Source organism: Gopherus flavomarginatus, chromosome 5 (genome assembly GCF_025201925.1).
Source record: "Gopherus flavomarginatus isolate rGopFla2 chromosome 5, rGopFla2.mat.asm, whole genome shotgun sequence".
NCBI lineage: Eukaryota > Metazoa > Chordata > Testudines > Testudinidae > Gopherus > Gopherus flavomarginatus.
The window spans coordinates 92934084-92959627 of NC_066621.1; the positions used below are offsets into that span (position 1 = coordinate 92934084).

General features: G+C 43.6%; 1 protein-coding gene across 5 annotated transcripts in view; it reads left to right on the top strand.

Moving 5' to 3' along the window:
- The first annotated feature begins 13244 nt into the window (after positions 1 to 13244).
- The window catches only part of PCNX1 (pecanex 1), a 133142-nt gene continuing 120842 nt past the window's right edge, over positions 13245 to 25544 (top strand). For 4 of the 5 annotated variants that reach the window (XM_050953398.1, XM_050953399.1, XM_050953400.1 and 1 more), the window contains exons 1-2: positions 13245 to 13474; positions 24124 to 24332. In XM_050953398.1, coding sequence (XP_050809355.1) covers positions 13322 to 13474; positions 24124 to 24332 — 362 coding nt within the window. In that variant the 5' untranslated portion in view covers positions 13245 to 13321. The remainder of the gene's footprint in view (positions 13475 to 24123; positions 24333 to 25544) is intronic. The other variant, XM_050953401.1, reaches the window with a different exon arrangement.

A 25544-nucleotide genomic window follows, 5' to 3' on the forward strand; every position in this document is an offset into this window, starting at 1 on the left:
CCAGTTTCCTGTAACTCGCTCAACTGTAATCTAACTTTGTGATGTCTAAACAATAAAAGTCCTGTTTGGCAAGGGATAATACAGTTAATGCATTTGTCATTGTTACATCTTTCTCCCAAACCGCTCATCTGTTTTTGTCTAACTTCTATATCCACCGATCCTGGTGTACCTTTCAGCACGTAACTTAGAAATGATAGCATCAGATGGTTCCATGAGGAAGGCTGACGATCACTTAAAGGTCTCCTTTTTAAATTCCACGAATGGTACAAAACACTGCGGTATCACACTTGTAAATGATAGTGTGTTCAGGCATTTCTGTAGTACATAGTAGTATTTTTAATTATTGTGATTTTACTTTGTGTTTTTGTAATATCCCTCTGACTGAGTTGTTCTAGAAATTCATCTGACCAGTCCGCATTTAACCACATTTGATATTGCCCTATTTTTCCAAAACCCACATTCCCATGGGTTCAGAGGGCATGGAGTGAAGAAAACCATTGTTGTAATTTATTGCAAAATCCACTCTTAGTTTGTTTTACTTTGGCCATCTATCTTTTAGTATCATGTTGTACACTGACAGACCTCATAAAATTAGTTTTTCTACAGAAGATTCAGTCGGCCACAAAAAAAAAAAAGAAAAAGAAAGTAAAGAAAACCCCAGAGAGGTTGTTTGTGTAAATGTGGCAGGAATGTGAGATGACCAAAATTATATCAGCTCTCTTGGAAAAACAGGTCTATAGAGTAGTAGAAAGAACAGCTGTATGATTTTCCACAAGCTTGGGACGCTACAGTATCTGAGTTCTATTCCTAGCTCTGCCGCAGATATATTGTGTAAGCTTCAGCAAATTGCTTATTTTCTCTGTTGTAGGCCTCAGTCTTGCCCTATGTAAACAAAAATGCAATCACGGGAAGAATGGTGGTCTTCAGTTACTTAAGTTAATGTCCCCCTACCCTAAATTCAGCTGCAAGTATTACGCACTTTTATCACTGTTCCCCTATCAGCTGTGATATAAAGTGAGGGTAGTATCTACTTCACTGTGGTGTTGTGAGGCTAAATTAATTTTGAGATCCATAGTTGAAAGGTGATTAAAGATCATCTAGAAATGGCGGTGGGTGAGGACTTTGTTTCACTGCAAGGGGTGCAAATTCATTTCATAGTTAAGGATACACATACTGGAATCCTTCCCCACATGCTATTGCCATATGTGTAGTGCAGTGCTTTGCTCTTCCTCCACCTCCAAAAGTGATCTTTGGTTTTGGATCTCTTCAATAGGTGACTGTAGCCATGCCTGCTACCAGTTACAACAAAAGTTTTGTATTGACCAGATATCTTTCATATATGGTATCATTATATAAACTAACTGAAAAGCAATGTTTCTGTAACGGGTCACTAGTAATATAAAAATTATACTAAAAATGCATCCTTTGAAACACTTGCCACGTTGACAGAATTAAAACCACTGTTCATTATTTATACTTGGATTTTGTGTTTTACTTTTGGTACTGCTCTTTATGGAATGTCCCTCGATCTTGGAAAATGAAAATTGACTAATCACACTCATTTTGGTTTAATGAGTTTTTTACTTTTTGGTTCTCAAGTAGCAAAATGCTACTGTTGATTCAGTTAATACTCCAGGAGAATAAAACTTTTCATGGAGAATTTCTGAAACTGAACAGATTTCCTCTCTCTCTCTCTCTCTCTCTCTCTGCATGTTTATGCGCTACCCTACAATAACCTTAGAGCTGCTGCATCCCACCACACATGAGCTACCCTGCAAATGACCTTGTGGGTGCTCATTTGACAGTTTCTAGTTATCAGGGTAGATCTGAGCAGGTAAGTGTTTTCCTGCCAACAGTGTTCTGTTACCAAACTATATACATGCTGCTATTTTCTCTGAGAAATGATGTTAATACTTCTTTACTCATTCATAGGGCTGTAATGGAGATATCCTCCTGTTACCTACAGTATTACCTACAGTATTACCAAGCCTAAATGTTCAAAAATCCTGAATCAGGTCCCTAACTACCTCCTGATTTTAATTAAAGAGTGTTTCATTTGTATTTTTTTACTTGCCTTCTGGCTTTTGAGCTTTTTACAGTGCATTTGAGTCATGGTTTTGTTTCAAGCTTTTTCTCTGTAATCATGAAAGCTATTCATTTTATTGATTTTTTTTATATGACAGTAGAGATTCTCTTGTAATTACAAGACTCTAGAAGCATGTGAGACGCAGCATTGCCAACTATGACAATTTTATGATGAATCTCCTCTTATACTCAGATTGTAAGCACGAAGCAATATGTTTGTACAGTGCCTGGCACAGTGGGACATGGCACCAGGTGCTTAGGCATGTTGTGAAAAGGCCTTTAATGCAAGTTGTCCAGAGTAACAAGTCCAGTTCAGGCTTTTAAATAAAACTGTTTATGCAAGTCAGCAAAAATTGGAAACACACAGACTAGTACAAACTGGGTTGTTAAGGTTTAAATAACTGTGAGTGAGAAGGGGTCTTCAAGTCTCTGGCAAAGTAATCATAGAAATGTAGGGCTGGAGGGGACCTCAAAGTCATCAAGGCACACCCCCCGCAGTAAAGCAAGATCAGGTATCCCTAGACCCTCCCTGACAGGTATCTGTCAACCTGTTCTTAAAAATCTCCAATGACAGGGATTCCACAGCCTCCCTTGGAAGCCTATTCCAGTGCTTCACTACCCTTATAGTCACAAAGTTTTTCCTAATATCTAACCTAAATCTCCCTTGCTGCAGCTTAGGCCAAGAAGCAATGGGCTTATCTTCAGTGGACATGGAGACCAATTGATCACAGTCCTCTTTGTAACAGCTCCTAACTATTTGAAGACTATTAGGTCTGTCCTCAGCCTTTTTTTTCTGAAGACTAAACATGACCAGTTCTTTTTAACTTTTCCTCGTAAGTCAGATTTTCTAAATTTTTTGTTGTTGTTGTTGCTCTCCTCTGAACTCTCTCCAGTCCACATTTTTCCTAAAATGTGGTGCCCAGCATCAGACACAATACTCCAGCTGACACCTCACCAGAACTAAGTAGAGGAAGACCTCCCATATGACACTCTTGTCAATATACCCAAGAATGATTATTAGCCTTTTTTGCAACTGAATCATATTGTTGACTCATTCAGTTTGGGAACCAGTATAACCAGTATAACCCCCAGGTCCTTTTCAGCAGTATTTCCACCTAGCCATTCCCCATTTTGTAGCTGTGCATTTGATTTTTTTTTTCCTTTCTAAGTGCAATACTTTGCACTTGTCTTTACTGAATTTTATCTTGCTGATTTCAGACTATTCCTCCAATTCATTAAAGTGGTTTTCAAATTTTAATTCTGTCCTCTAAAGTGTTTGTTTGCAACCCCTCCCAGCTTGGTTTCATCTGCAAACTTTATAAGCATACTCTCTGCTCCATTATACATGCCATTAATGAAAATATGTTGGCATGACAATAAACTGAAAGATTAGAGAAATGGGAGGAAATGTTTATAGTTTAAAATAACTGAAATATGTGTTGATTGGTTAATGTTGACCAGCTGAGGTTGCTACCCCTTACTGCATATTGACTGTGTGGGTTGGCATGGTTACTAAATGTGAGGAGGAGGGATATGTGGACTGGAAGGTTCCCACTCCAACTGTCTCCTAGTAGCATAGTGTATTGCCACCCTTACTTCTGCACTGCTGCTGGTGTCAGCACTATCTTCAGAGCTGGGCGCCTGGCCAGCAGACACCGCTCTCCAGCAACCCAGCCCTGAAAACAAAAAAACAGAACCACTAAGTTACAAGAAATTTGTCACATATGGTCACATCACGTGATTAGGGGGGAAAAAATTCAACTGCAAAACGCTATAGAGAACAACACATCTTCCTGTACATTGTAAAAGGCGCCACTTCCTAGAACTTGTCTCTTATATCTGCTCTATCCAGCTGGTTTAATAGATTATTATTAGGGTTGAAAGAGACCTTAAGAGATCATCTAGTCCAACCCCCTGCTCAAAGCAGGACCAATCCCCAAATGGCCCCCTCAAGGATTGAGCTCACAACCCTGGGTTTAGCAGGCCAATGCTCAACCACTGAGCTATCCACCTGTTACAATGGCATGAGAAAGTATAATTTATAGATTTCCTTTCCTTCTTGCTGGTCTGTTACTGCAGAGTTAATATTTTAAAACAAACAAACATGATAAAGACTTATTTTATCCATTTTGGTTTTGTATATGTAATTTACTTCCTATTGTTTTACATCTAAAACAGCAGTATACTCTTTCACACATTCCTGTAAAATAGGATGGACGCTGCTTCATCTACTACAGGAATTTCTACTATCCATAGCTATCAACAGGACTCTTTTTGTTGCATTTTACATATCCATAGCTATGGAATTAAGTCTTGCAAGAAATTAAGGCTTAAACTATATTCACAATAACCAAACAGAACACAGAACATTGTTATAATTATATAATTTAGCAACTTCTGGGTTGGCTAAAAATATATAAACAAGTGCAAAAACTGTGCCATAAGGGATATAAATTTTGAACTTGGACATACATTGTCTGCTATTAAATAGTCTTTACAAAAATAATTTGATTAACCTAATCAGTATTGCAAAAGCTGATTCCAGTGCTTATTCTGAAGAAATTCTCTTTATTAGGAATTAATCTGTAGGGAAATTACTCCTGTGCAAACCCATACATTGTAGCTTTAACAGTATTGCACATCTGCAATGGCTGTCTGGGAATCAGCAAGAAAACATACTTTATCTCACAACACGTGCTATACATAGCCAACAGGAGTCTGACATATGTGATTTTATTTCAGGATACAAAGACTATATGGTAGAACATAGAATCACTTGTTATTCCTCATAACAGAAGCAAAACATCAAAATGTTTGTAGACAAATCAATACAACTATACAGCTGCTCTAAAACTCTGAACAGCTGAGCTATAGCAGGAGCTGGGGACAGATCTCGCAACCTTCATGAATTCAATGGACTTGGGTGCTGGGGGTGCGGCAGTTCCTCCTGGCTTGAAGTAGTAATAATACCTAAATACATGGTAATAGCTATCAGGACTTCCACTATAAAAATTGTTCCAGCACCTATGCAATGGGATTAATTTATGAGTAAGGACTCCTTGCAGAGTAAAGATTTCAGGATCAAATCTGTGGCTCCTGCTGATAGGTTTCTGAAGGCTCCCAAGAATAAAGTAAGGGAAAGAGAAAACCCAGGGAGAGAGAGAGGAGGAGATGGACCCATCTTGTGCTAGTGCAGAGAAGCTGAGAGTTAGCAGTCACTGATAAAATTGACTGTGATTTCAGGCATCTAATCTGAGGTGTATGTCTGAAATTATTTGTAAAATACACAATAACAATGAGTAACTCCTTGTCCCCTAACCTCTGCACTCATGTGGGGAAACTGACCTGGATGCACAGAGCACCTGGCACTGCTGCTCACTCCCCCTCCTTGAATGTTTCTGCCTGCCCCATCAGGGGGCTGGGAGGGGGAGAATGAGCAGCAACACCAGGTGCTCCGTGTGTTCAGGTCAGTTTCCCCACTTTGGCTACATAAGGGGAGGGCAGGAGAGCAGCTCCTGATGCTGCACAGCCCAGGTGGGGAATGTGACATGGATTCACAGAGCATGGGGCATTGCTGCTGGCTCCCACTGTCCCCTAAAGGGGTGTGGGGAACGTGTGGAGGGGGGAGCAAGCAGCAATGCCAGGCACTCTGTGCATCACTGCTTGCCCCCGAAAGTTCCTCCATGGGGAGGAAGCAGGAAGAAATCTGAGTGACCCCCATGCATTTCTCCTTCCCCTTCCCCCAAACTCTGCCCATATGCTTCACTCCCTGCTGTCAGACACTGCTGTGGGTCTTCCCCTGCTTGCTCAGAGCACACACCTCTGCACTGCATACAGTGGTCCCCTGACCACGGAGCTCTGGGCAGTTGCTCACAATGCTCACCCCTAAGCCCAGCAGCCCTGCTAGTGGTTTTCCACTTTTGGTGCACAGACCATGTCTAAGATTTCTGAAGGAGTCCGACCTCCATTTGAAATTGTTTAGAGGTCCACAAATGAGAAAAGGTTGAAAACCGCAGCTGTACAGCAGAAACGGTTTGTGCTGCCTTTAGCTAATGGAAGGGTTGGCAGGCTAAGGGGAAGGATTTCCCTATACCCTCTGGGTGTACACTCCCGCCCAGATTTCTCCAACTTCCCCCCGCACCCGTTGTCAACTAATTGTCTGCAGTGTTGCCAATTTAGTCATTGATTGGAAATTTGAATTGAAATCAAAACACTAATACATACTTTTAAAGCATATATAGCAGTGGTCACGAACCCGTAGATCACAATCACATGGTCAATCCTGGAGCCTCTGCCTGTTGATCGTAATCTCCAGCCGCTAAAAGTCTGGCAGTGCAGCAGGGCTAAGGTAGGCTTCCATTGGCCGAGAATGGGGAACTGCAGCCAACAGGAGCTGCGGGGCTGGTGCTTGCAGGCAGGAGCAGCGCGTGGACCCATGTGCTTCTCCCCTCAGGGGCCGCAGAGGTGTGCTGGCCACTTCTGGGAGCAGTGTGGGGCTGGGGCAAACAGGGAGCTTGCCTTAACCCCACTGCGCCACTGCTTGGCAGGAGCCTGCACCCAAGCCCTGCACCGCCTCCCAGAGCCAGTACCCCATGCCCCCTCCTGCACCCCAAATCCTTTCCCGTACCCTGCCCCAGCCCTGATCCTCCTCCCAGAGCCAGCACCTCATACCCCCTACTGAACCCCAACACTCTGCCCCAGAGCCGACACCCGTTCCTGCACTCCAACACTCTGCCCTGGCCTGGAGCCCCCTCCTGCACCCAAACTCCCTCCCAGAGCTTACACCCCTCACCCCTTCCTGCACTTCAACCCTCTGCTCCAGGCTCAGCTTGAAGCCCCCTCCCACAATCTGCACCCCTCAGCCCGAGCCCAGAGCCTGTACCTCCCAAACCCCAACCCTCTGCCCCAGTGAAAGTAGGTGAGGGTGGGGGAAAGTGAGTGACGGAGGGATTGGGGGATGGAATGAGCAGGGTGAGGCTTTGGGGAAGAGGCGGGGCTTTGGGGAAGGGATAGGGTAGATCTTGGGTTGCACTTAAAATTCAAAATGTGATCTTGTGTGTAAAAAGGTTGGAGACTACTGATATACAGTATATGATAAAATACTTGTACCTGAAAAAGTGTAATATGTTTGAAAGGTATGAACAAATACTAGCTTCCTTACACAGCTGTTGTTGTTTTTTGACAATGTCGGTGCATTTGTTTTGGTGATGTTGGCCAACCTTATAATTTCAAATTATGATTTGTAAGCAAAGTCTGAATGAGCGGGGATGGGGCAGGGGTGAGGGGGCAAGGGCGGGGAGTGGAGGGAAGTCTTCAGGATCAGATTGTATTTACATGAACACATTTACTTTGCCTAGGTATCCAGCACAGAGCTCTGTTGCCCACATAATCAATTTTGGCTGGTGTTGGGTTACAAATCACTTTAGTATTGAATGTGGGGGTAATGAAATGTTGTTATCTTTATTGTATGAGTAAAGGGCAGCAGAACTGTACCTAGCCTGTCATGATTAAGGGGGGTCAGCCTCGGTGCTTAATTTTTGCCAAGTCTGAGCCGCCGGCACATCTAGGCTTGGCAGTTCATAGACCTGGGACCTCTGGGCTTGCCACATTGGTTATGAAAGTAAAAAACTTGCTCAAGCCCTGGCACCTAATAGCTTGAGCCCTGGCACCTCTTTCATTACAAATTAAGCACTGGTCACCCTCAACTGAACTGCATTCACTAAGCAAGGGGTTTGGATGGCAGATCCCAGTGGAGAGAGAGAGAGGGTAGGGACAGGTGTTTTGCTTGGTGGTGTGAGCTCTGCCTAAGAGTCACATGCATTATTTGACCTGCCCCCATCCCCAGTTTAAAGATAGGGCTGATTAGGCTCCACTGAGAGTTTTTTGTTTTAAGTGACCACTAGAGCTGAAATCACTAATAATTAGGTCTAAGTGCTTAGACCTGCTGCAGGACAGCATTTCTGTGGAAGACCCTGCCCAGCCTGCACTAGCAGTGAGGTTCCCCCAGAGAGCTGAAATCGCTGATTGCTGGGTGGAACCTCAGGAGACTGATTCATCAAGGTCACAGTGGCAGGCGCCAGAGAAGGTGATGGGGCAGGGTCATCGGTGATGGAGCAATGGAGTTAAATGAGCATGATGAGCAGCGGCCAGAGCGAGCAGTGAGTGGCTGGAGGAACGAGCAAGGTGCCTTCAACCCCCCACCTGCCAGAGTGGGAGGTGAAATCATGCAAAAGCACCTCTGAACTCTGGGTCTCCATTGAACAAGGACAACAACTATATATGGGGGGCAGTGGAGGGAGAAGGGAGAGGCATGTTAAAAGAACATTTATTTGTTGGACTATATTTTAGTGACTTTGCTCCAGAATACTACATTTGTGACTAGGAAACTTATATAAATATATATTTCCTAGAAAGCCAAGGTTTTCAGAATGCTTTATTTGACAAGATCAGGGTTTCTCAAACAAGGGTTGTGGGCCAATGGGGGCTGCTGAAGCAGCGGCCAGTAAGTCCCTCGGCCTGCACCACTTCCAGCAGCTCCCATTGGCCCAGAGCAGCAATCCGCGGCCAGCGGGAGCTGCGATCGGACAGGGCAGGTAAACACACTGGCCTGGCCCGCCAGGGGCTTTCCCTATACAAGCGGCGACCCCTGTTTGAGAAACCCTGGACAAGATCATTATCACATATCATCGCTGTCTCAAGAGGTCATTATCTTGGGGAGTTTCTGTACTAAATAGTTTTATTTTATTATATATTACAATTACTTTTTGCAAAAGAACCTAAGAATGGCCATACTAGGGTCAGAACAATGGTCCATCTAGCTCAGTTTCCTCTCTTCTGACAGTGGCCAATGCCAGGTGCTTCAAAGGGAATGAACAGTACAGGGCAAATATTGAGTGATTAATCCCGTCATCCACTCCCAGCTTCTGGCGAAAAGAGGCTATGGACACTCAAAGCATGTCGTTGCATCCCTGCCCATCCTGCTAATAGCCATTGATGGACCTATCCTCCATGAACTTATCTAGTTCTTTTTTGAACCCCGTTATAGTTTTGGCTTCCACAACATCCCCGGGCAATAAGTTCCACAGGTTGACTGTGTGTTGTGTGAAGAAGTATTTCCTTTTATTTATTTTAAACCTGCTGCCTATGAATTTAATTGGGTGACCCTTAGTTCTTGTGTTATGTGAAGTAGTAAATAACACTTTCTTGTTCACTTTCTCCAGATCAGTCAAGTGTTAGAAGAAGGAGCAGGCTGATCCAGAGACGGATTTGAGTTCGGGCTTCTTTATTGTGATACTTTTTCCTCTCAATCCAATTGTCAAGTAAGCACTGGATTAGTTACAGCACACTCTTTTTATTTAAGTTAGTATGTAAATGCCTACATCTGTTACAACCCCCCAAAACCCTTATTAAGTAATAGAAACACCCATACTATGATTATATCCACCCCTATTGACTGATTACAGCATACGCTTATTATACACATTTTTTACCTTGAAAATACATTTCTTTGCAGTAATTGGTTGCCAAACGTTCCCTTAATCAACAGTTCTCTGGGGAGGGAGGAAGGGGCAGTGAGCAGTTCTCATTTATGTAGCTGGGAAAGGAAGGGTTGGGGAGATAACAGTTCTTTACACAAAGGTATCCTTTAGACAACTACATTCCTTATGCAGCTGCAACATTTATTTATCCCCAACAAGCTGAATGGGAGGGTGAGGGATGACACTTATCTATCAAGTGAAGAAACAGTGCCCACCTGTGCCTCTACTTCCTAATACCATACCAGCACATCAGCAGTCTCCCTGGTCTCTACTTAACCCTTACATATCCCAACATCAAGATTTTATAGATCTCTATCATATCCCCTCTTAGTGGTCTCTTTTCCAAGCTGAAAGTCCCAGTCTTTTTAATCTCGCCTCATATAGAAGCTGTTCCATACCCCTAATCATGTTAGTTACTCTTCTCTGTAACTTTTCCTACTCTAATACATCTTTTTTGAGACGGGGCAACCAGAACTGCATGCAGTATTCAAGATGTGGGCCTATCATGGATTTATATAGTAAAGGTGGAGGAGCTTGGTTTGCCAGACTGATCAGCAAACCAGTGCTGACAACCTATGTGAAAAGGCTGCAAAACACCAAGCCTCTGGACTACATAGACTTTATAAGCCAGTCACTGTCAAAGCCAATTTTAGAAATACTTTATGAGCTTGTTAAGAATGCTGGAGAGACAACACAGTTTATTCAAACAAACATGGCTGTCACATCGTACTTTCTATTTAAGCGAAAGATACCAAACACTACAAACTGGAGGCTAATGTTAAGTGTATTGTCACTTGTTAGTTGGACACTGGTTCTGACCAAGCCCAGCAAATGCTCACTATCTTTCTGCAAGAAACTCAACGGACTGGTTAGAAGCATGTAGTGCAACAGTGAAAGACTCACCAGTTAAAAAAGTGAAGAACTCTGTCACCACATTCAGAAAATGTGCAGACATGGCTGACGAATGCACCGATGCAAACTGGCATCAAGTATTAAGTCACTGCGTACATTATCTTGATGTCAGTGACAGGCCAGTATATGCATTTCTAGATGATCAGGTTATAGATGACACATTGGTTGCATCTGTGACAACCCACATCTTAAGAGTTAAATGCTTGTAAACTGAACCCCAGACAGATGGCTGCTTGTGAATTTGAGTTTCAAACTACTCTGGAAGACACAGTGGAGTAAAAGCTTTGCTCACAGAAAAATGTAACCCTAATCTCTCCTATACACACTGCAGAGGCCATCTACTCCAGCCAACACTAGTATGAGCTGCAGAATCTTCAAAAGACATTAAAAAAACATATTTAATTTCTTCATATACTCTTTTTTTCAGCAAGAGTCCAAAAGGGCTGAACATCTTGGAAAAAATAGAAGATACGCTGGGGCTAAAGTTCAAATGAGTCCAACCTAAGAAAACCCGCTGGCCTTCTCATAAGTGATCCTTGGCTGTCGTCTTAAAATTACTGCAACCATTATTATTGGCTTTGGAAAGTATCTATCGAGTAGTGAGGCTGGTGGACTACTTTTGCTACTACATTCAGGGTACATGTACACTTACCGTGGATCGACACTGTGGTGATTGATCCATTGGCAGTCGATTTAGTGGGTCTAGTGAAGACCTGCTAAAATGCCTGCAGATTGCTCTCCCATCGATTCCAGTACTCTATTGGAATGAGAAACATAACGTAAGTTGACAGGAGAGTTTCTCTTGTCGACCCAGTGCAATGTAGACACCGTAATAAGTCGACCTAAGCTGCATCGGCTCCAGCTATGTTATTCATATATATGGAGCTGCATAAGTTAGGTTGACTTAACCCTGTACTGTAAACCTGCCCTTAGAAAGGACAATTGTCATTCTCTCTCTTGAAAGTCTACTGTTGAAAACACTGGGGTCATTAAACAATGCCATCCAGGCATCCGCTACAACAGTAGTAGGTCTTTGTCCAGTAATAGAAGTTACACTTGGATCAATCAGAGAGAGACAGCTATTGAAAACATACTGGAAGAAGCAAAGACTTCAGTTCAGAAACTGACTAATTAAAGCACTTATATTGATTCCTTAAGTGAAGAGGACAAGAAACATTTGTTGAGCCAGCTGAAAAAGTACACAGACTTGATTCTTATAAACCTACAATAGCAACCTTTGGATTCTAGTGACTCTTTACATAGCTTTTGCAGATGCCTGTCTTATAAAACACTGCCAGTTTCATGGAGTGGGAGATTACCAGCAATGGGGCTGCTATATGATAAGGAAGAATAAAGAATTTGAACACAGAGTTGAATATCATACAACAAACAAATGAAGATTTGACTTCAGCTTTTTCTTTATCATCCCTAGTGGTTCAGCCCAGGGCCGGCTTTAGGCTTATTCCACCAATTCTCCCGAACTGGGCCCCGCGCCTAAGAGGGCCCCGTACCCAGTGAAAATCCCTTCCCTGGCTAGAGGCATCTTTTTAATTTTTACTCACCTGGCGGCACTTCAGGTCTTTGGCGGCACTTCAGCGGCAGGTCCTTCAGTGCCGCTGAAGACCTGGAGCGAGTGAAGGACCCACCGCCGAAAACTCGGAGCACCGCCCGGTGAATACAAGCCCCACGTGTTTTTTTACTTTTTTTTTTTTTAAGTCATCCCTGCCGGGCCCCATCGAAACTGTTCAAATTGGGCCCTGCACTTCCTAAAGCCGGCCCTGGTTCAGCCCAAACTTTGTATTATGTTTCCTATGATGAAAGAAGTAGGAATTTATCTCTTGCTACTCCCAGTCCCAATAGCTACAATTCAGCATCCTTTTTCCTCATTACTTATAATTTTGTGTTCTGAAAGGAGAGACTTTTTGCCTGATCATGAGCATATCATGGAGGACTGGAAGTACTGGACACATGAGAAGCCCCCAACGCTGAATGTCCTGCATTTGATAAGTTCGTTAATAGAGTTGTGCAAAAGTACAAGAAACCAAGAAAGATGTAGCTCTAGTGCTTCATAGGAGGCTTGGCTTTGTGTGCTGATTTTAAAACATGAGTTAAACCTAATAAAATGCCCCTGTTATATTTTTCAGCTTTTACTAGGGTGCCATAAAGCGCACCTTTGCCCTCATGATCTGACCCTTCATCAGCTGCCAGTGCCACTCCCCCCCCCCCCCCGTAGATTGAAACACCCCCACCTAGTTTCAGTTCCTGGGGAAAACTGCCACTAACCAGACTCCTCCACCCGTGGCCTCTGCCCACCTTCTCACGGTGATCAAGTGGCCCACGACACTCTCTTGTCACGCCCCGCCGGCAGCTACTCCCAAGCGGCTCAGGCGCGGGGAGACGTGGATACTGCCAGGCGAGCCCCGGCTCTGCTGCATGGTCTCCGGGCCGCCCTGGCTCAGAAGTGCTGTTCCTCCTTCCACGCCGCACGGGGGCGCCCCAGGCGGGGTGGGCTTCTCGGGGACGCCGCTCTCTGAGGCAGCGCCGCTCGTTGTCACTCCCAGGCAGCGGCGAGAGGGACGGGCGGCTGCAGCCGCAAGGGCTGCCGGTCCAGAGGCGGCGCGGGGGTGGCCGGGGGCCCGGACCTAAGATGGCGGCGGCGTTGGTGGGGAGGAGGCGGGGTTGGCGGCCGCGGACGTGCGGGCTGTCGCGGGGTGCGGGCGGGACGCGGCTCTGGCCGGGCTCGCAGGGCGGATAGAGCGGGGCCAGCGCGGCGGAGCGGGGCCGCTATGGGCTCCCAGGCGCTGCAGATCCTGCGCCAGGGCGTGTGGGCGGCGCTAAGCGGTGGTTGGTACCAGGACCCGCACCAGGGCGCCGGGGTCAACGCGCTGCACCTGTATCTGTGGCTCTTCCTGCTGGGCTTCCCCTTCACACTCTACATGGTGAGTGCGGCACCCACCCCTCCGTGCTCGCGTGCGGGGCCCTGGCTGCGTGTGCGTGGGGCGCTCCCCTCTGTCAGGGCTCCCACCCCACCCCACCCCGGGGGCCGGGGCCTGGGGCCTGCTCCTGCTCCCTCTGGGCTGAATCCGAGCGGAAGCCTTGTGAATACCCCAGCGGGTGCCTGGGGGTGGACGGCCCCGCCCTGCCAACTCCTGCGGGGCCCTTGTTGTTTAATTTCATTTATGGTTAAAAGCTCGGGGGAGAAGAAGAAGAGACGAGAGAGACCACGTGGATTTACTGTAAACTTCTTGCTTTTCCTGTGGTACCCAGAGCCAGCGAGGTGCCCTCCTGTGCCAGCTTGGGCAATAAGGGCCTGAGTTTCCTATAGCTACCATAGAAATGTCAAAGATGAGACAGAGTCTTTAGACTTGTAATGCACATCTGAATTGGTTTAAACAGATGGTTGCTGTTATAATGGCTTAGAATAAAAGTTTCATATATTGTAAATTCCCACAATTATAGAGCAGCAGACTGGGACTAAGGAAGCCTGGCTTCTGTTCCTGGGTCAGCTTCTGGCCTGCTGTGGGAGACCTTGGGCAAGTCACTTCACCTCCCTGTGTCATAGTGTTCCCCATCTGGAAAATGGGAATAACATGGCTTATTTCCTTGTTAAAGTACTTTGAGTAAAAGTGCTGTATAAGACCATGGTGGTGGTGGTATTATTATTTTATTTTCACATAAACATTTGCTTGCAGTCTGTGTCCCCAGGAACCTTTGGATGAGACCTTGACCATAGTTTTGTGTGGTCTAATTGCAAAGATTCTGTGGCTCATCTCTTAAAATTAGAGGATAAGATCATAGTCTAAAGGTCCATTCATGTATTGTGTGCACTGTGTGCTGTCTGCTCTCCTGTCTTGACTGTGTTGTAATAGTAAGGGAAGGCATTCTTATGCCTTGCAGCTTGTAAGGTACTTTGGGATCTTCGGGGGGTGGAATAGGTGCTGTAGGAATATAATCTGCTGTTAAAGGTACCTTTCGATTTAGCATCTTGTTTTGATTTTAGGTTTTTTAAAAAGACTAACTTTAAACCCAAAAGCTCCTCTTAATTTTGATGATCCTTTGTGGGTTCCCCCTTGCCTTCCATTGGAAAAAAAAAACCTTTCTGTATGTTAATATGTTGTGTTTGGATTGTGGGAAGGAGGGCAGGCAGTGTGTAGCTTCCCATTGTACATTACTCACCACTTTATCTTTTAGCATCAAATTCTGACTTGCATGTCATCTGTGAAACAAATTAATATTTCAGCTCATGGATTTCTCAGCAGTTGTACAGTGTGATCACTTAGGTGTGACGTGATTGATCTCTGGCACAGTCAGATCTAATCTGCAAGTGTGGGAAATCAAGATGCTTTGACAACTTAAAGCAGAAGCTGATTTGTGAAAAATTTATGCAGATTAGTGAATGAGTCCTCAGGGTAAAAAACCCTGTGTGAGTTTGTAAGGGCAGGAGAACTAGAGGTCATAGGTCAGGCTGCTAGATTACCTGCCCTTTTGTATTTCGGTGTTCTTTGGAAAACGAAAATGGCTTTGCACATTATTGAAAAATAATACATTCCTGGCAAGGAAACAAGAGGCTGTTAATTAACAGCTGCCTCTCTTTTAAAAATAAAAAACAAAAACCCAAAAATCTACAGTGTGTGTAATAGATGAGCAGTCTAATCCAGTTTACAACTAAATGGATGCTATATTGGGAATCTCTTTTCATATAAAGGCAGGAAGATCCTTTCGGAGTCTTCTGTTGAGATGCAGCTTGTTGGAGTTTGTTCTGTCCTTCATTTTTATGGTAATTTCCTATATCCAGTCATGCTTGACAAAATAGCTTATTTAATTAGTAGCACCCCTAGTGCTTGCCATAAACAGTTTAACAAACAGCAAGATGTCCATTCAGGAAACTCCTTCGGAAAGAATCTTCTCTATCCTTTTCTGATAACTGATGAAATTGGAGTAACTTGAATCTTGTGCAGCTTTTGCAGCAGGAGTTGGTGCTTTAGGGGTCTTTGTCTTGAGTGAAACTTTAAGCACTATTTCTGCCTATCTATGTGCTTTGATACAGAAGGAAAAAGGCAAAAAACAAGCTGTTTCTTCTTGAGGTAATTAGAAAAAAAATTCTCCATTGCCCTGGACAAGCAAAAGATGCAACAACAACATGCCAAATGCTCCAAGAATAAGTAGGAAGATTAGTCACAAGTTAACGCAGATTGAATCATATTTGGCTGTTTTCCCTTTTCCACCCTTTGCTGTTTTTAAGTGTTGTCTAGACATAAACTAAACAGACAGAATGACTATGGTCATCTTATTCCTGAATGTCTCCTTTATTTTTTATTTTTTTAACATCATTTACTGTTGGTATTCTGGAACTGTATCTTTGCAGGAATTGCACAGTTAAGCAACATTTGTTAAATATCCCTGGAGGAAGCCAGGTTTTTGTTTTGTTTTTGTTCTTGTTTTTGTTTGTTTGGAGTGTGGCTTATAACTGTGTGTAGGAGAGGATTTCTAAACTAGCTTCAAAGTAGTTTTTGCTGACAAACAGCCTGTTATTTTTAAAACAAAGATGTCAAATGCTGGGAGATCTTATTACATTTAACTTTGTAAAACATGATGTATTTTCCCACAGCAGGAAATTCTAGGAACAAATTCCCACTTGTTTTTGCTTCATTAGGGTAGCAACGGTTGGGACTTATTTCTAAAATATCCTGTGGTAGGAAGGCCACAAAGTCCCTTCAGTGCTTTGCTTGTAGCAAGCTCTCTGAGGGTAAAGGTGACTTAAGTTTTTATAATCAAGTTACATTCAATTGTAACTCAGTTTTTAGGCAAGAAATACTTTATTTGAGCTGATGCACCTTGTCCTTCAAACTAGTATGTTCAAATATACCTCCATTGTCTAAAGATGTAGTTTGTTGTACCAAAAGTCGGTGAGAGTGTTTCGGTGGCTTTAGCAGCAGCTGTTGATATATTCTGTTCCCAGAGATGTACACTCAATGATCAATACACATACAGAGGAAAACACAACCATGTTAATTTCAACTCTGTTAGATTCCTGCTCTTCAATCCAAGTATATAGGGCCATTGACCCATGCTCCCTCCTGAAGACACCACATGAGGCAGGAACCTTCACCTACTGGAGTAGGGAGGCTGGTAGGGGGCAAAGAGGGCTGGGCTGGGCTCCCTAGCATCCCACCTCCTTCACCCTCTCCCCCAGGGCACCAGAGACAGGAGCTCCTCAGATTCCCTGACAGGTGGAAACAGTGGAGCTGTGCCACTGCAGGATTTTAAATGTATACAAGCTCTGAGGCACAGGAAGGGGAAGTGACTTGTCACAGCATCATCTAGCAGGATATGCCAGAGCCAGGAGTAGAACCCAAGTCTCTTGAAATAACTCTTATATAAATGCCAACTGTTATTCCAGTAAGTGTAGTATTCAAATCACTTCCCATGTTATTTTAAACTTACCACTCCCCCATACAAAACAAAACAAAACATCACTCAGAAATGAAATAGGGTGAAATCCTGGCTTTCCTGGAGAGTCTTGCCACTTACTTCATTGGAGCCATTATTCTAAGCGTGGAACATGTTTATGGAATATGTCCATATCTGTAATGGCAAGATCTCTTTAGATATCTAGAATCGATATAATAGCTGGTCATACGTTGGTCACTTAAATGTAATTCAGTGTAGAAGTGTGAAGACCTTTTTAGACAAATAGGTATGGTTCCATGATTACAGCCAGGAAGCCTAGGCACTGGAGTGCATTTCAATGAGATGTTTTCCCTGTGACTTTGTGCTTGCTTTCTCTAAGTGGCACTTCGTGATTTGTTGTTGTTGTTGTTCCCAACTAGATTTAGTTTTTCAGAAAATCCCATTATACCTACTCTTTATTGTAACTTAATAGTTGAGGTCATAAATGCATTATACAAAAAGAGCTAGATAAATTCATGGAGGATAGGTCCATCAATGGCTATTAGCCAGGGTGGCAAGGATGATCTCCTTATCCTCTGTTTGCCAGAAGCTGGGAATGGGTGACAGGGAATGGATCACTTGATGATTACCTGTTCTGTTCATTCCCTCTGAGGCGCCTGGCATTGGCCACTGTCAGAGGACAGGATACTGGGCTAGATGGACCTTTGGTCTGACCCAGTTTGGCCATTCTTATACTTAGAGGATGTCTTCTCAGATTTTGAGAAATGCAAGTCAAAAACCTGGAATTATCTTGGGCTCAGGCCCAGCTTTTTTTAGTGCTTCATTCTCAGCCTTCTGTCTAAGAGGGGTGAAAACATTATCTATTCTTTAAGCTTTGAATAAAACTGACAACTAGATGCAGCATACAAAGTGTGGGACCTTGCTTCTTGCAATTAATATTATTGCAGTGTCTTGTTCTACAGGCTTTCTAAAAACATTCACTATTGACTCCAATTTGGCCAAACTTTAACTCAAACTGTAGCACTCAGCATATTACTGCAGAGGAAATGTCATAAACTTCCTCTTAAATCTCTTAGTACACCCAAATGCTTCAAAGTCAGAAGTTCTTAAACAAATATTTTTTCAGTTTGGATTGCCTGAAGCCCCAGTATTGGCCGTTCCAAAACGGAGGTAGAAAACTTTATGGAGAGTTAAGCACCCCAAATTTGCATATTGTGTCTAGCTAGTATTAAAATATAAAACAAATTTTTGCTGAGTTGAATTAATTCATAAATTTAAAAAGCTCTTCTCCACCCTACATCTAATGAACAAGCAGTTCTTGCATTTTGTCTACTTTATCTTTTCATGTATATCCTACCAACAATTAGTCCCTTTAAGAGGCAAGTCAGTTTCTAGTACAGGCTTATGATTTTTATCTGTACCACATACTAGAGCTACAAAAATATTGTAGAATAAGAGAGAGGTGTAACAAACTAATGAACAGGATTTCTCTGAGGTTTAAAATGAGATTTATACAAAAGAGGCAGAGTGACAAAAGCTAATAAAACTAATCTAACCACTCTTAAGTAACACCTTTGTTTCAGTCACAGGTGAGAGAGAGGGCTAGTCTACACTGGCAATTTTCAGAGCTTCAAGTTTCTCGCTTGGGTATGAACAATCCCATTCCCTCAAGCGCAGTAAGTTTCAGCGCTAGAGCTGCGCCGCAACCACGCAAGACACATTAAAGCACTGCCGCAGCAGCGCTTTAGCATTGCCAGTGTAGACAAGCACTTAGTTGTGAAGTCATTGTTAGACTTCACCAAAATTTGTTCTTGTTATAGGACCATAATGAATTAAACCCAGCTGGTAGTCTTCTCAGGAAAAGCCCAGGATTAGAATTAAAATTTGTATTAAAGTTAATGTTTAAAATCAAATTTACACAAGTTAAGAGGGAAGGTACTGTACATCTGGGGTCAGGCTTGGGTTATGAGGGATTACAAATATCGATTACAAGGTTCACGAGATACATACATAGCACATAACCAACATAGTCCCAGATTGGGGTGCAGGAGTTTTTAAAATGCCAGTGGATAAGTGGGCTCAGGTACGCTTCTCGTGGAATGTATTTAGAGTCCAAGTCAGTATTGGTGTAGCACATAAGTACATGGGTGGGGTGTGTCCCTTGGTTCGTCAGGGAAGGAAGGAAGTGGGTTATTTCCCAGACCGGCAGTCTCGATTACTCAACCTGGTACTGGCGGTGTCCCATGATGTGCTCTGTGTGTATGCCTCTGGATCACCTGGTCGTGTCGGACACCATGAGCTGTCTCATGAGCCAGCTGTAATGTTGACCAGCTCTGCATGCTCTCAGCACCGGCTCGTTGTGCGGGTCCCACGCACCCAGGGCTCCCATGGCTAGGGCGTGGATCTGGTCCTCATAGCCCTAGGCTCTCAGGGTGTCGGCCAGTGGGGTGTATTTCAGCACCTTCCTAGCTCGGGCCTCATGGAAGGCCAGTGACGCATTTTCAAATGGTACCGTGACATCCACCATGAAGATCTTCTTTTCCATGTCGGTCACAACGCTATCAGGTCACAGACAGCTGTCCGTTCCGGGGATAGTACATGTGCTTGTAGGTCAAGATGAAGTTGCAAAATTGTGAGTGTGAGATCTGTGTAGGAAGGCTCATGCAATGCTTGTCTCCATCAAGCATGGCTTTAACCAGTATAATGCATTTTTATGAGCACTGCTGTTCAAACTTGAAGAATTGCTATGCAATGTAATAGTTATGAGATAAAGGATATCTGTGATGATTGGATTCTGTCAATCTGAAATAGACAATGTTAGTTATCACATTTGGTCATGAAGCACAAACTTTTTGTCTTCACCTCATTGCAAATCTATAGCTTTCTTCCTTGGCTAAATGTGCTTAATCCAGTGGTCTCTGTTCCTGAGAAACCTTAAGTTAGTTGCCATACAGAGGCAGAAAAATGGCCCATCTAGTCTAGCATTCTGTCTCTGACAATGGCCAGTGCCAGATGCTTCAGAGGGAATGAACAGAAGAAGACAATTTTGAGTGATCCATCCTCTGCCATCCAGTCCCACCTTCTGGCAGTTTGGCATTTATGAACAGTTGGAGCATGGGGTTGCACCTCTGATCATCTTGGCTATTGGCAAATAGGTACATAAACTGATCTATTTTTTTTAACCCAGTTATACTATTGGCCTTTGCAACATGGCAATGGCAACAGATTTCACAGGCTGACTGTGTTGTGTGGAAAAAGTACTTCCTTTTGTTTTTTTTAAAACCTGCTACCTATTAATTTCACGGGTGACCCCTAGTTCTTGTTTTATGTGTAGGGGTTACGTAGTACTTGCTTATTCACTTAATGCATACCATTCATGATTTTATAGACCTATCATATTTTCCTCCCTCCCCCTATAGTTAGCTCTTTTCTAAGCTGATCGGTCCCAGTCTTTTTAGTCTCTCCTAATTATTTTCATTGCCTTTCTGCGCACCTTTTCCAATTCTGATTTATCTTTTTGTGATGGGGCAACCAGAACTGTACCCAGTTTTCAAGGTGTGTGAGTACCATGGATTTTTATAATGGCATTACAATATTTTCTGTCTTATTATCTATCCCTTTCCTAATGGCTGCTAATATGAACCAATAACTTGTCCTCTAATTCAAAGTAGAAAATGAAATGTATTTCCCTGTGGATCCTGCTTCTAAGATTTGTTTGGTTGATCTTTACAGGCCTGCTTTACCAGAAGTATATTTAAGGCTAGCACAGGCACAATTATTTTTTTTTTCCCCCCAGGGCTTCAAGAATCTAGCTCAAAAGTCAGATGTATTGGCTTTGCAAATCTATTTTTATAAGCAGTCTTTTTCTAACTGAACAAAATCACTGAATTCCATGGCATGGGTTAACTAATCAATCGATTATGATAGTGACGTGTTAGTGATTATGATAGCAGCTTAGTTAAAGTATTTTCTGGATAAATTTATTGAAAACACTTAGTTTTAGGCCAAGACATTAAAATTTAAGTTAGTTCTTTCTCTTACCTCCCCTCTCTCCCCCTCAAACAACCCCCCTCCCCCAATTTTGAACTTCTACCTAAGTTAGTCTGCTCCAGACAAGTTGAAAATATTTTAAGTTAGTAAATCAATTTCATGGTAAAATTTTCTTTTTGACCTGTTTGTTTTGTTTGCAAACATTCAAAGCAAGATTATCAACCACACCTCTAACTCCTGTCTTGCTCTAATTAGGACCTGTTGATGCTTGCAGTTACTATTTAAAGTTCTTGTGGCATCATCACTACCAACATGTATGTAAATAGGAAAAGTTTGTATCTATTCCCTTGACTAATTACTTACTGGTAGGAAGTTCCTAACTCCTCTGCTGATTTCAGCCCCTCTTACTGCTGCTGAAGTTCTACTGGGTCTGTTAAAGATTTAAAGAGCTTCAGCCAGAGCAACAAGACAAGTTAGAAGTCAAAAACTGGGAGGTGAGGAAATACAAGTTACAGAATAACAAGCAAAAGTAACTCTCCAGAGAGGTGAAGGTTGGAAGTGCTGCCGAAGCTGTGATGTATTTCCACTGCAGAGGTATTCTCCTCTCTCTCGTCTCTTTTGAGCATGCTTTAAAAAGTGGTTATCAGGTTGTGCCAGGACTTCTACCAGCCTCTTATGTTAGACACGGCCTTGAGAGATGGGGTTAAATCTAGAGGAACACCTTTGCTCCTTCAATTAGAGTCAGAGTTCCCTGAGACCTTCTATTGGTCTTTCAGCAAAACCTGGCAAGATCAGCTCTCACTTTTCATCCTTAAGTTGGAATAAGTTGGGGGGGGGGGAGTCAGGCTCTTTTACACATCAAAATTAAGTGTGTGGTGGTGGTGTGGTGTGAAAAATCCTTTCCAGGTCACCTTTGTTGTGTTTCCACTTCCTTCTGGACATGTGTAGCTGTTCCAGCACAAATGTTCCTTGAACCATGAAGTCTTGCAGGTTAATTTCTAGTAAAGCGTAGGTGTCAAGTCTGTATGATATAAACAATCTTTCTGCTTAGGCAGGAAAACCTGTTAGGCTGCCATGATACTGGTGTCTAGCATGTGGGAGTAGCTGTTGTGTTCTGACTTGATTTGTCAACTTATCTAAACAGGATCTTTTTCCTCCTCCCTCACCCCACTCCCAAAACTCTTTCCACACTTCACTTGGGGTCACTCATTTTCATTGACTCTAAAGCAAATTGATCATGAGACCTTGCTGCCCAGTCATCTGGACAGTGGACATGGCAACGGTGGGCAAACTTTTTGGCCTGAGGGCCGCATGGGGGTTCCAAAACTGTATGGAGGGCCAGGCAGGGAAGGCTGTGCCTCCCCAAACAGTCTGGTCCTGCCTCCTATCTGCCCCCTCCCACTTCCTGCCTCCTGACTGCCCTCCTCAGAACCCCCAACCTATCCAAGCCCCCCTGCTTCTTGTCCCCTGACCCCTCTCCACCCCAACTACCCCTGTCATAAACGGATAGTTAAGAGTTAATGGAACAGAAGTACTTCATGTCTCTTTTGCCTGGAAAGGATTAACAAGATCAGTGAGCCAGGCTGTCACCTGACCAGAGGACCAATCAGAGGACAGGATACTTTCAAATCTTGAGGGAGGGAAGTTTGTGTGTGTGCTGTTAGTTTTTTGGTGGTTGTTCACTCTGGGGACTCAGAGGGACCAGACGTACAACCAGATTTCTCTCCAATCTCTCCAATACAGGCTCTTGTAAGTTCAGAATAGTGAGTACTAGGTAGATAGAGCGAGTTAGGCTTATGTTTGTTTTCTTTATTTGCAAATGTGTATTTGGCTGGGAGGCGTTCAAATGTGTATTTGGCTGGGAGGAGTTCAAATTTGTATTTTGCTGAAAGGATTTTAATTTGTACTTGTATACTTAGGCTGGGAGGGTATTCCCAGTATCTATAGCCCAAAGACCCTGTAACATATTCCATCTTAAATTTACAAAGATAATTTTTACCTTTGTTCTTTCTTTAATTAAAAGCGTTTCTTGTTTAAGAATGTGATTTTTTTTTTTTTTATTCTGGTGAGACCCCAGGGGACTGGGTCTGGATTCACCAGGGACTTGGTGGGAATAAAGGAGGGAAGGGGGGGAGAGAGGTTAATTTTCTCTCCGTGTTAGGATTACTTTCTCTCTCAGGGAGAGTCTGGGAGGGAGAGAGAGAAGGAGGAAGGGAGGTAAATTTTCCTCTCTGTTTAAAGATTCAAGGAGTTTGAATCACAGTAATCTTCCAGGGTAACCCAGGGAGGGGAAGCCTGGGAGAGACAACGGTGAGGGAAAGGGTTTACTTTCCTTGTGTTAAGATCCAGAGGGTCTGGGTCTTGGGGGTCCCCGGGCAAGGTTTTGGGGGAGGGGGGGACCAGAGTGTACCAGGCACTGTAATTCCTGGTTGGTGGCAGCACTACAGGTTCTAAGCTGGTAATTGAGCTTAGAGGAATTCATGCTGGTACCCCATCTTTTGGACGCTAAGGTTCAGAGTGGGGAATTATACCATGACAGCCCCCCTGGGACCTCACGCCCCCCAACCCCTGACAGGCCCCCCAGGACTCCCGTGCCTATCCAACCCCCTCATTCCCCCCCGAACCATGGCTCCCTGTCATCTGACTGCCCCCTGGAACCCCCTACCCTTTATCTAACCCTCCCACCCCATTACCATGCCACTCAGAGCACCAGGGTGGCAGCTGCGCCAGCCAGAGCCAACTGCGCTGTCGTGTTGCCCAGTAGGAGCTCGCAGCCCTGGCACCCAGAGCGCTAACGGTGCGGCGAGCTGAGGCTTCAGGAGAAAGCGGACAGCAGGGGAGGGGCGTGGGGCTAGCCTCCCTGGCCAGGAGCTCAAGAGCTGGGCATGACGGTCTGCTGTAGTTTGCCTGCCTCTGGGATATGGAGTCCCCACTCCATGTCTGCTCTTGGCACCCTGTAATTGATTCCCACCCAAGTCCCCTTTTCAGGTTTGAAAAAACTAGTTGAAACAAGTCTTACATGCTGATATCCTATGTGTGTCTTTTTTATATCAGTTTTGGGGAATGATGAAAGTGTACATGGCACAAATAAAATTCTGTTACTACAATCAATTTTATACTTGTTTGGTGATCTAGTCTTTAACATCTCTTGAATCCACTTCATTTTTTTTAATTTTCCTTTTGAAAGGCCCTTCCTTCTTCAATGGTGATAGTAGCAGTCTACTGTCCAGTGATAGCAGCTCTCTTCATTGTTCTGAAAATGGTGAACTACCGTTTGCACAGGGCATTGGATGAAGGAGAAATTGTGGAGAGGAATGCCAGTGAACATATGGACAGGGGTGCAAAAACTGAACAAGGCAATACTTCAACCAGGAGAACAGACAGCAATGGGCCCAGGTAAGAGAGCTTCATCTGTTTATATGGTCAAGGCTGATTCTGCATGCACTACTTACTTGTAACAGTAGTCCTCATCAGTCTGATAACCGGTAAATCAAGGTAATGTGAAAAAAACAACTGGGGATATTGGCTGTATCTGTAACTTTGGATGTTTCAGGAAGTCAAATGGCTTTTTAAAGTCAATCAGGAATAGGGTACCAGATGTCCTGATTTTATAGGGACAGTCCCAATTGTTGGGTCTCTTTCTTATATAGGCTCCTATTTATCCCCCCACCCACTGTCCTGATTTTTCACATTAGCTGTCTGGTCACCCTAATCAGAAACAACAGTTGCCTGGCATTTTGTGAATTTAAGGGTGGAGTTTAATATGTAACACCATATTCTCCACTTCCCATCTGGAAGATCCACAAGTTCTGTGCCTCTCATAGTGGCCCTGTTCCCAACTCCATGCAGAGAAACTTTTTTTTTTTCGCGGGGGGTGTGGAGGGGAACGACTGTGTTTTAAGTTTGCTCTTAACTGAAGTTCAAAGTAGTGATGGTGGTGCATCTCTTCAGAGATAGCATCACACTGTAGCTTTCTAGTTTAATAATATTTCCAAAAATCACCTCCTTTCAGATAGAGTTCAATGTTTAACGGATTTCCTACAACAGTGGATTCTAGATGGCTATAAGGGTATTTAATCAAATGGAAATTTTGGCTAAGGTTCTGATTCTGCAAGTACCTTCTAATGATGATTATACTGAAATGATGTAATGGTCAGGTCATGACTGACAATATTTGGTGTTACGTTACAACTTACAAACATTGGCTAGCTAACCTTCACAACCTCCTTTACAGTTGGTAGGAATTATCCCCTTTCTACAGATATTTGGGATTGGCACATGGGGAGGGGAACTACTTGGTCAAGTAGTAAGTGACTTGGCCTAGACTAAAAATATCTGGTATTCTTTGATTTAGTGTGCCAAATCAGACCCCTCTACTCATGTGCCCTTTGTTTAAAAGGACAAAATACAATCCAAAAACCACTCTTAATACTTCAAAAATTAACATGCTCTGACCTCCTTCCTTCTAAAGTTTGTAGCTGGTTTTTGCAGACTGGCCCTTTGAGGTGCCTGCTGAATACTGTTTGCTGAAGGTGAGCATGTAGAAAGAAGCCTGTCAATCGGGCCGTATATTTGGTGACAACAGCAGTTTACATCCTGTTTCCATTC